Source organism: Taudactylus pleione, unplaced genomic scaffold (assembly GCF_031769625.1).
Source record: "Taudactylus pleione unplaced genomic scaffold, aTauple2 ptg000707l, whole genome shotgun sequence".
NCBI classification, from domain to species: Eukaryota; Metazoa; Chordata; class Amphibia; order Anura; family Myobatrachidae; genus Taudactylus; species Taudactylus pleione.
Genome location: NW_028285109.1, coordinates 10,956,716 through 10,968,806, shown reverse-complemented (window position 1 = coordinate 10,968,806; position 12,091 = coordinate 10,956,716). Strand labels below are relative to the sequence as shown.

At 42.2% G+C, this 12,091-nt stretch overlaps 1 protein-coding gene across 3 annotated transcripts in view; it reads right to left on the bottom strand.

Annotated features, from left to right (window-relative positions):
- CDIN1 (CDAN1 interacting nuclease 1) overlaps positions 1 to 12,091 on the bottom strand; it is a 343,159-nt gene that overhangs the window by 69,406 nt on the left and 261,662 nt on the right. The window contains exon 12 of one of the 3 annotated variants that reach the window (XM_088456507.1): positions 1,289 to 1,416. The exons of the other annotated variants lie outside the window; for them this stretch is intronic. Within the exon in view, the coding sequence (XP_088312633.1) occupies positions 1,289 to 1,416 (128 nt within the window). The remainder of the gene's footprint in view (positions 1 to 1,288; positions 1,417 to 12,091) is intronic. 3 annotated transcript variants of the gene reach the window in all.

Sequence of the window (12,091 nt, the reverse complement as noted above, 5' to 3'; positions counted from 1 at the left end):
TTTGTGTACATTGAACCATCAGAAAGCAAAGGTTTCACTTTCTCAGTCATGCTAAAAATATTCCGTATTTCGGAATATTTGGATATGGGAGACTCAACCTGTAATGTTACATGTAGTATTAACTATAGAAATCTAATCGGGCATTTACAGAACACTTGATGAAGAAATTTTTTTTTTTTTTGAAATGCGTAAATAAAAATTACATAGAAGTCTACATTTTTACAAATATACGTTTGATATAAATACACCTACATGCTACACAGTTGTATGCTACAAAAGAAGTAGCAGCATCACTTGTTAGCTTGTGTTGGCTATAAAGTTGGTAGTCTGTACAAGGTTAACTGAGTGAAGCAAAGTATACCACAGATCACTAGATTAATAGCAAAGCAGAGCTACCCACCATCATTACAATGAATAAAAAACAAACAAAAAAATTAGAGATGAGCGGGTCGGTTCTACTCGGTTCTTTTCGCCAAAATAGTGCAAGTTCGGATTTATCTTATTGGCTATCCAAAACACGTGAAACTAGATAACCAATGGGTTTCGGTTATCCGATCCGAACTTAACCAAGCAAAAACCGAAACGCTCATCTCTAGAAAAAAAATGTATATGATATTTTCCCTCCGAAAATTGATGGTCAGTAACCTCTATTTAACGAAGATGTCAAAATCTTTTATTTTACAAAATTACTGACTGCTCCTTCTATTAGTAAAACCAGCAAGTTTAAGGGGCCGACTCAGAGTTGCATGCAAGTCCGTTTTGTGGCTGGATCTTACAATTTTTACCACTGCATATTCCATAGCCGAGCATATGAATAGCTGAGCGGTAATTCAACACAGTTCAGTTGCATCTCCAGTTGTGGCTGAATGGGTGTAACAGGTTGACAACTGGGCGTTTGCACGTAGTCTAAGTGTTTTGGGAGCTTGACATGGCCATGTAGGTGGAATTGTGGGCCATACAGAGATCCATCTGATTTTGCACAAATCTCTTGCCCCAAGAATAAGACTGGGGTAAATGATGATGATGGTTGATTTCACAAGCAGATAGATAGGGGAGGTGCAGCCACATAAGATTGGGATGTAGTCAAAATCCCATCTGTCGGTGCTAGAATCCCAACACCAGTCAGAATCCCGGGTAATGCATCCTGACGGTAACTAAAAGGGATAGGGATTAAGGATAGGCGGAGGGTTAGGCACAAGGGGGGGAGGGATAGACACCAGGGGGAGGGTTAGGTTTAGACACTGTGGGGAGGGAGGGTTAAAGGCAGGGTTAGGGTAGGGGTACTTACCTGTAGGCATCGGGATTGCAGCCCAGTCGGTATGATGTAATCGGGATTCTGACCGTCGGGATCCTGAGCGCAGGTATTCCGTTCCCAACCCCATAGATGCATCCAACTCTGAATACACAGTTGCAGCTCTAAGTATTCAATACCAGAGAAACATACCCTTAATGGTCAGCTTTAAGAACTTATTAAAATGTTATTGAATAACAAGTTCAGTGAAACACTACACTGAGAAGTATGTTCATAGCCATCCTCAGCTGGCCCAAAGCAAATAAAAAAATATATTGCACAAAATAAGGCAAACATTTTCTTTTAATTAAACCATACCACTTTTCTTTATACCAACATTCTATTATATTAAAGCATATTTGCCAACTCTCCTGGAATGATGGGGAGAGTCCCCAATTTAGGGGGACTCTCACAGCCTCCTGACAGGCTTGGCCTGTCTCCACCTTCCCGACAGAAGTGAAGAGCCTGAAGGTTAGATGACACTTTGAATCGTGTCAGCCTAGCCACAATGATGCAACGGTGGTGCAATTCTCCCCCCCCCCCACCCACCAGACAGGGATGCCCCCTCCGGGACTCTCCCAGATGTTATTTTAAAGAAGTTGGTAAGTACGTATTATAAATCTCATGACCATCGTGCTATATATAACAACATAGCATATAATGAGATTTTATGTAATATAGGTCCTTAAATTTTTTTCCTAAAATGCATACAGCGCATTAATACAGTCCATTAGAAAGATTGCCACCCTTCCAACATTAAAACTCTGGACAAAATTATCCAAAACTCAACCTACCCAATGATCAACCCCATTTGCTTAAGGTGAAAACAATTTTCCAATACAACCCATCCCTTCCTAGGCCTGTACTGTGGGACAGTTCTAACAAAATCAAAACTATTGGCATTAGTATGTGACTGGATTGTGGGTTCTTATCACCAGCCAGTTAGTCATGATGTGATCTACTGTATAAGCTGCATGTACATTTAGAAAAGTAACAAGGAAGAAACAAATACCACTTTTGCGAACTCCAAACAATATTATGTTGCACACCACTGGTATAAACCATATAAAATAACATGTTACTGTGCACTCTATGCTTGAAAGACAATTAAAAGGAGCCAAATGTAAACAGTATAGAGACCCTTATATCACTGCACATTATTGCAGTTATATAAATATTTCCATAAAAAACATATCTATCTCACGATGGTTCAAGGGGTCACCTGCCAAGTTTTCCCTAAAAAACTATTAATTATTTGGTATTGTCTCTACGGGTACAAAACATCCACTAGCTGCTTTAAGCACTAACAGACATTATACATCTTGAAGAAGAATGACCATCTTAATATAGTTAAATCAAATTCAATTTTAAGAACAGCAGAATTGTATCCATGAAGGCACTGGCATGGGGTCAAACATTGCTCCCTCAAATGCAAGGAATTTTCTGACCAGAATTTAGGTTATGTATATTAGCCTAATGTGCTATTTGCAAAATCTCCTAGTTATTGCCAGTTAGTATAAGTTATTAGACAATAATAAATCAACATGAAAGAACAATGCATTGTAGTGCACTAAGAGTAATTAGTAGAATGAGATTTAAAATCTAAAAATGAATTAGCCTTGGAACAAACTCCAAATTAACTGAAAACTACACTGGTAAACTAGTGGGTGCAGTTCCAGGAAATGAAAAAAGAAATGAATAAATAAAAATCAATAAATATTGCTGCCAACTGCAGACTAATTTTGATGAACTGAAATAAGCTCCTTCACTTTCTTTTGCTATAAGGCACCGAAGACTCATTTCTTCAAAGACATCTTATACCAACAAGTAATCACAAATTAACCTTGGCGCCTGGTGGGGACCTGTGGTGAGTGTGGCTCAGAGGATGTAGCTGCCAATTTGCAGGATTGGAGATTGCCTGTCCCCAATACAAAAAAGACTAAAACAGATATACTGCAAAGGCGCTTATAACATCATGAATACTACAGTTTATCAGACCAAAAAGTATAATATATATATATTTATTATAATACACATAAATAGAACTAATTGCTCCTGGGAGTAAATAGATAATAACACATAACAATCAATAAAATCAATAAAGTGAGAGCTGAATAACTGGTAATGGCTGGTAACAGAAAAAAACTAAAATGAGATTCCAATATTGATAATTTGTAAAACTGGATAGTAACAGTCACAAAGTGAAAATTAAATGTCCAGTGTTATCTTGTAGCAAAAAGTAAATGTGAATATATCTTCCACAGCCGTATGAATAACCCGCAGGTGAGATGAAGCTATAATCCTTAGTGGGGATAAAAATAGTAATAGGACAGTACATAGGAGAGGTCCCTTGTTACTCACGGTATACGTTTAGGAAGCAGGCGGACGGAATGCCGACCGCCAGCTTCTAGACAATTTAATCCCGACGAGAGATGAATGACAGGCGTCTGTCATTTTACAGACGCTGGGAGACCGGCGCCCGTCATCCCTATTGAGCGGATGCCGGGCGCCGCAACAGACAGCTGCAAGGGTGGGGGGGTGGGTTAGGGCTCCCGGGGGGACTTAGGGTTAGGCACCACCCCGGGAGGTTAGGGTTAGGCTAGGGGGAGGGAGTGTTAGGGTTAGGCACCCTCGGGGGGAGGTTAGGGTTAGGCACCCCCCTGAGGGACTTAGGTTTAGGCGGCGGGGAAGGGGGGATTAGGTTTAGGCACTTAGAGGTGGGATTAGGCTTAGCACAGGGGGAAAGGTTAGGGTTAGGCACCCTAAAGGAGGGTTAGGAGGAAAAATAGGTTAGTTTATACTTACCTAGGGATGATCGGGATTTCCTCCTCTGTCGGCCAGCCGCTGTCGGGATTTCAACCGCCAGCCAGGGGTCCAGCGGTAATTCATACCGATTCCTTACTCACAGCAATACAGTCCACTGTGTCAGACTCCGGTCTGAATGTGTAGCTTAGTGTTTCCAGCGGCTGCTGAGCGCTGTGTAATTGCTGGGCCGTGGATGGAGGACCAGGAGAGCCAACTCCGGACGGTCGAAATCAGCTGACCGCCGGTCTCCTATGTGAGTACTGGGCCACACTTGGCCTCCGTGTGCAGGGTCTCCGTGAAAGTGCGTGCGCTTGCTCCAGCAAGCTGACTAAACAATGCTCTGGTGTATAACGGGTGGCAGGTGGGTGCTCCGGAATAGATGGCACCTGTAGCTTTGACGCGTTTCCCCGTGGTACACAGCTTTATCAAGAAGCAGGTGTCTTAACTGAAATCTACACTGGTAAACTAGTGGGTGCAGTTCCATGACATGAAAAAAGAAATGAATAAATAAAAATCAATAAATATTGCTGCCAACTGCAGACTAATTTTGTTGAACTGAAATAAGCCCTTTCACTTTCTTTAGCTATAAGGCACTGAAGACTAATTTCTTCAAAGACATCTTATACCAACAACTAGGCTTCCCACCACCAGCCACAGTTGTTATTCCCCTACCTTATGAATCAAATTCTCCCCACACCTTACCTAAATTCACTTGGGCAGGGTCTGCCTTACCTTCTGTTTCATGTCATTGTATTTGCGTAATTTATTTGTTTCAAGAGCCCCTCAATTCACAGCACTTTATAATATTAGGGTTTAGTAATAAAAGGATATTCTTATTATTATGCCAAAGCAAAAGGAACAGTGAAAATCTACTCCCTCATAGTTGCTCACTACATACTGCTACATTTTTGTGACTCCCCATCCAAGACATGGAATAGAGAAAAATCTTCCCTTTAGGAATCAATATATGAAATGGATTTGAATCCCCTTTTTCCAACCTTGAGTTTGACTCTGATTAAAACACTTTCTGTGTAGTGTTTGTGTTAATCTCATCTTACTGCAGTCTAAAACCATACTGGCTGCTGATAAAACAGATCCATTTGTGTGTGTTTATGCGTTAACTAGTATGAATGGACCAGTCAACTGCAGGGTCACCAGCTGCTTCGACCTCCAGGTCCTCTTTTGTCTCATTGCTGCGGCATGAGGGTCACCCCTAATGGACACAGCGTGCTCAGTAATAGAGATGAGTGGGTTCAGTGTTACTCAGATTTACTTGGTTCTTTTACGCTAAAATTATCACAAGTTCGGATTTATTTTATTGGCTATCCAAAACACGTGATAGCCGATAGCCAATAGAATGCCGTTTTAGAGATCAGAGTAAAACCGAACCGGCACATCTCCACTCAGTAACAGCTGTGGCACGCTCAGTGTAAGTTAGGTATGACGTGTGACTGTGCCACAGCCGTGGTTAGGTCATCACACAAACGTGATGACTTAATTTTTATCTTGCACCAATTTTATAATGATAGTTGAACTTACACTGTGAACTCCATCCAGATTGGGACTGATGTGAACGATCAAATAAACTCTGTGAAGTGACGCAATATAAATATATAATTCTAACATTTTCATTAACAGAAATCTGTCCATTACAGTTCAATTTAATAGTAGTCTTTATAAAATTATTCTACAGAATTTTCTACATCCTTGTAACAGTCTGCTACGACCATTAAGCGCAAAGTCGCCTTCAACAAGGAGAAAAGGTCAGTTTTTGGAGCCATCAACAGCACAAGTATGTTGTTCTGTTTTACCATCTGGTTTGCCTTATTCTTATACTAAAATCTCATTTTGGACTCTGTATACAAAATGCCATGTTTATATGAATATCACATGAAGTTTGCTGGAAAGAGTATTCTTTAAAATGAAGACCAGAAATCTGTGTAATAGGCAGAGACAAGCCGTAACGAGACCACTGAATTCCAGTTGTCAAACATATTTTATTATGTATATTTCTCCTTTTTCCTTTCTATTAAAGAAGGGATTATCAAAACTAAAGCGATATGGTTGAGTGTTTGACTTCCTATTGAAGGTCTTGTGCAGGGAGGTAGCTGCGTTCCGTTTAAGTTTAGTGAAATCAGACTGAGATTTCTGTTTGATGGCCTCCTGACTTTTTATCCTCTTGTCAAAGTGCAGCAATTTTATTTGCAATGATGCATAAGAGAGGAGGTTGGAGGTTAAAGTTGACTGAGAGGGTAACAGGAAAACCAGCTATACTCTTAACAAAGTATTACAACTTTCAGCGTGCTGGGATCTGTTGGCACATATTGCTGCCCTCAAGGAGTGACATGTTCTAGATGCCTTAAGAAACAGAAACAAAAAAAATTGTAAGGGGCAACAAGGCCTCTGAATTGCAGATGAAACAGATTAATTACGAGGGATGGCCTCTCTCCTTTACTGAAAGATAAACCTTTCAACATCCCTGCTGGAGCCCCAGTAGTTTCAATCTGCGACGTTTAAATGAGGCTTGACAAGGGTTGGTTCTGTTCAAATAACTGAGAAATCCCTACAAACCTTGTGGAGGGCTGTATGGAGCCTCTAGACAAACACATGCAATGCTACGGACAGTAAAAGCTGTATCCATCTGTCTGGGCAGCAAGTACCAATCTGTCCACACTGTCCACAGACAAACGCAACTGTTTCACTGTCACGTTTCATCATTTATTAAAAACGTATACATTCCACCAAAATCGAATTGAAATAAAATTTTTAAATCTAAGATCTAATATCTCAGCATTTTTAAAGGTCTATATAAATATATATGTATATATATATATATATATATATATATATATAAAATCACTGCATATGTTGCTGTAGCATAAATTCTTAAAAATAAATATTCCCCATTTATATGTAAATGTTTACTGTAGCACATGGGTTGTATAAGATTTCTTTTTTTTTGTTTGCATATTTGTATTGATTCTTGGACAAAGGGGGAGGGGCCTAATGTATCACACCTTTACAGGAATTTGGGCGTGTCCTGGGCAGATCGGTTGGGTGGATCGTGGGCAGAGTGTATGTTGTCAGAATTTTGCAATACATAGAAACCCCTTAATTTTATTGGTATAGCCATAAAAATAACTAACAGTACTCATTTCAATTAGGCAATGAAAAAATATTTGGGGAGTCTTTAAGTTACTATGGCCAATATGCAAAAAAGGCACTAATAATAAGTGATGAACATAAAAGCCTATCCTTAACAAGTGTTATACGGGTCTATGTACTAAGCCTTGGAGAGAGATAAAGTGGACGGTGATAAAGTACCGACCAATCAGCTCCTGTTATTTTTCAAACACAGCCTGCAAAGTGACAATTAGGAGTTGATTGGTTGGTACTTTATCCCTTTCCAAGGCTTAGTACATAGACGCCATAGTTGGTTTGTAAAAGGATATACTGAATTAGCACAAGTTCCTGGGAGCACAGTGGATCATGGCCCTCTTAACAGCATTGTAGGGCGGGCAAAGGAATTCACTGGAGCCCCTACCCATCCAATCAAGGGAATAAAAATGTAAATGGACAATAAATTTAAACTTTTAGATTTATTGGTACTTTCAACAAAATCAATTATGATTAAAACATGAAAAAATATATTATGAAAAATAGATGATATAAAGTGAGGATTATGGACTCCATCTCTTCTCTAGTACGCAGTGCAGTTCCTGCTCTGCACTTCAGCTGTAATTAAAGTAGGAGGCCCCAAGAGAGGTGGGCCTGCTAGGAATTGACCCCGGTGCCCGGCCCTCCCCTTCATCTGGCTCATTGACTGCAGGCTGGTAGGCAGGTAAAGAATGCTGCCTGGCAGCTCTGATTGTGTTTAATTCACAATCTTTCTCTGCCTGCCATATGCATGGGGCAAGTGACCGCACACTCCATGTAGATTCCCCCCTTCTGTCCGCCCCTGCTCGAAGGCCCTTGGGTAGCTGACCAGTGTACCCATACGTTAAAATGGCCCTGCAGTGAATCAAGTATTAATTTACAGCCAACTCTCACAGTTCTATCATAAATATTGGGAAGTTTTGCACATCACTATATTAGCTTATCGGCAGCGCTCCCTCTTTTCTTATCCTTTTATTGGTGTAGGGACAGATTACTGCAGCCCAAGGACACAGTGCTGATGAGTACGCTGGACCAAGGAGAGTGGAGAAGAGGGAGTGACAGGAGGTTCGTTCATATAGTTTCATATTAGTCTCTATATACTATATCAGGGGTGGCCAACCAGTCAGAGGCAAAGAGCCCAAAAATATAGGTAGTCAAGCGAAAGAACGGATAGCATGCGCCACGCCCCATTTTTGTGCGCACGCCTTTTGGTAGGCCATTTGCAGGAGCATGACCTTGTGTCACACCCCCATTTGTAGTCACGCTGGGGACGAGCCCAGCACATTGAAAATACACATTTTACATAATCTTCCCAATATACATTTTTCACTGTTGAAGTGAAAGAAAAAGCCGAAGCAATATAGAAAACATTGAAAAAGTCATGTTCACATAAAATACACAGAAACAAGCCAGATCCACATAAAATACATATTGAAATCCAGAACCACATAAAATACATTGAGAATGCCTGTGCCCATTATGCTGTGCCTCTTGCAGTTGTGCCCTTTAAGCAATACCCCCAGTAGTTGTGGCCTTTTTGCAATGCCCCCTGTAGCTGTGCCTATTATGCAATGCCTTCTGTAATGCCCTCTGTAGTTGTGCCCATTGAGCAATGCCTCCAGTAGTTGTGGCCATTATGCAATGCCCCCTGTAGCTGCCCCCATTATGTAATGCCCCCAGTAGTTGTGCCCCTTCTGCAATGCCCCCTGTAGCTGTGCCCATTAAGCAATGCCCCCATTAGTTGTGGCCCTTATGCAATGCCCCCTGTAGCGGTGCCCATTATGCTGTGCCCTCTGTAGTTGTGCACCTTCTGCAATGCCCCCTATTGTGCCCATTAAGCAATGCCCCCATTAGTTGTGGCCCTTATGCAATGCCCCTGTAGCTGCGCCCATTATGAAATGCCCCCTGTAGCTGTGCCCATTAAGCAATGCCCCCATTAGTTGTGGCCCTTATGCAATGCCCCTGTAGCTGTGCCCATTATGCAATACCCTCTGTAGTTGGGCCCCTTCAGCAATGCCCCCTGTAGCAGTGCCCATTAAGCAACACCCCCATTAGTTGTGGCCCTTATGCAATGCCCATTATGCAATGCCCTCTGTAGTTGTGCCCTTTCTGCAATGCCCCCCCGTGTTGTGCCCACTAAGCAATGCCCCCAGTAGTTGTGGCCATTATGCAATGCCCCTGTAGCTGTGCACATTATGCAATGCCCTCTGTAGTTGTGCCCCTTATGCAATGCCCCCTGTAGCTGTGCCCATTAAGCAATGCTCCCATTAGTTGTGGCCCTTCTGCAATGCCCCCTGTAGCTGTGCCCTTTAAGCAATGCCCCCTGTAACTGTGCCCCTCCTGCAATGCTCCCTGTAGTCGTGCCCCCTAAGGAAGTGCCCCCAGCACTAGCTCCCACTCCCCACCCACACTCCTATGAAGAAACTTACCTTCATGCTGGCACGCCGTCAGGGCTCCTGAGTCCCACCGTCGCTGCTGCTGCTTCCGCCACCTGCTGGATCTAACTGGATCCAGCAGACACGCGGGCTCCTCACATCGCGGATGATGTCTTGACATCACCCGCGCAGTGCATTACTGGGAACACTGGCCTCTGAAGCGATCAGAGGCTTCTTTAGGCTCTGATGGGTTTAGAGACCAGCGTTCTCAGTACTAATGGGGGGTCTGCCGAGCCACGAGCCGCATTAGAAGCTCAAAAGAATAGCCTCATACGGCTTGAGAGATGCGGGTTGGCTACCCCTGTACTATATGGTTATGTGAGGGTCATATTATAGGCTATATAAAGACAAATTCATTATATAGTGGCATATGAGACTATATGGAATATACTGGTTGTATTTCAGTCTATATGTACAGATCCGTAACTAGACTTTTTGGTGCCCTGTGCCAGAAAGAGCATTACACCTCCCCCCCCCCCTCACTTTTCAAATAGGGACATAATATAGTGCTCCTGAAAAAGGGCCAATGCCTCATGGGGAAGGGCCAGGGAAGAAATAGGGGAGGTCAGGAGATTCTGGGGATAAAAGAAGAGGAAGCTACAATTGACAATGATAATAAACAGGAAAACTGACAGGCCCAAACAGTGCCCCCTGTGCCACGGCATCGGTCGTGCACAGGGCACTACCCTAGTTCCGGTCCTGCGTATGTGGATATATAATGGTAATTTAGTGGTGTGTCATATTATATGGTTAAATATTGGCAATGTATTGGAACATTGGGAGTATACAAGAGACAGTTACATCCTAGGTACATGGTATGCAGTTTGCCATATATATATATATATATATATATTGATATTTTCACTATAGAACTTAATTATACACATCTGTGCTGCCATAATTGTGTCTTTTTTCGCAGAACCATGTGCCAGGTAAATATTTTCCAAAATTCTTATTAAGTACCATCATCCCCTAGGTAGGCAGTTGTACAGCTGCCAATAACAGATTAAAAACGTCTGTCACAACTAGCCAACAACTAGCATGTTTGGGCATCAATTGAGCAAGCAAAAATAAATAATATCCCCTTCCTACATGTGGGAGACATAGCATTAAGCCTACACAATAGGTAGCCCTGCTGACAAGAACAGGTATCTCTATCAGCATAAGCTTTGTGGCCAGATAGTGAGACATAGACAGCAGGCTGTCGAACACTCATTTATGCCACAAAGCTGCGGCTTGCCAATCTGCTTGTTACCTGGCTGGGTTGCCCGAAGACCCAAACTGGCAACCCTCTTTCCTCCAATCACACCAGGGACTCCTAAAACTATAGGAAAGGTGTAAGAGACATAAGAAAGAAACCTGGGGCACATTTAGTTACACCACCTATTTCCATAGTGATCCTCTAACAATGTGTGTGTGTATATCTATCTGTAGTACTATGTACTGCATATACATTTAGAAAATACATTTTGTCATGTGCTGTAGGGGTACGTTCATTTGTTCATTTAACTGTTTTGCTCTAATTTAATACATTAATTTTGCAGCATGCAATTTACGTGGCTTGCAAAGTGCTAATTATACCTGTGAGTGTGGCAGTATGCTCTCCTGTAACTTGTTCCCTATAATCTCACTGTAAAGAAATGTTTTGAAGTTGGCAGGTCTACAAAGGGGTGCCAGCTAAGTAGCATTTCTCATAAGCCTATTCTACTAAGTATGAGGGTCTTAATTACTTAATGTCCCCAGGAGTAGCATAAGGCTATAATCACATAAATGTGTTTTAAAATGTATGTGTGTTTATAATTAGTTTTACAGAACTTTACGCAGCTGAATTAATGGAATCATGCCTGCAAACTTAATAAATGGAAAACGTGATGCATTCTGAAATCTGCAATGTGGTGTCAATATTTCAGAATGCAATAGTGTGAACTACTCCACTGAAAGGGATATGTTCTACTTTAATAAGCTTTTTCATTCATTGATACCATATACGACTTAGATGTCAATGAGCCATCAAAAGCTTTGTAACTTGTATAATTGTTTTAATGAGGCTGTTTCTAAAGCTTTTCACATAGCGTGCAGTAAATCATATGCTGCCTCCATGATACCTAAAAAGAGCAAAGCAAACTGTAAGATAAAGAGTCGACTCTGGGCCTGATTCAGACCCGCTCGCGAGCGGGTCGATGTTTGGCCACTGCGCATGCGCACGCCGGAGCCGGCTCCAACGTGCGCATGCGCGAGACCCGGCTAGCGCCGGGCGCTCCGTCGCTACGGGTCTCGCACCAAAGTGGGGCAGCTGTCGATTTTGATTGACAGCTTTCCCCCGTTTTGGAGGTGGGCAGGGGGGGGGTGGCTGGCCAAATGGAGTGATGTCAGTGGGTGAGCTTCTGGCTCTAAAATAGCCGAA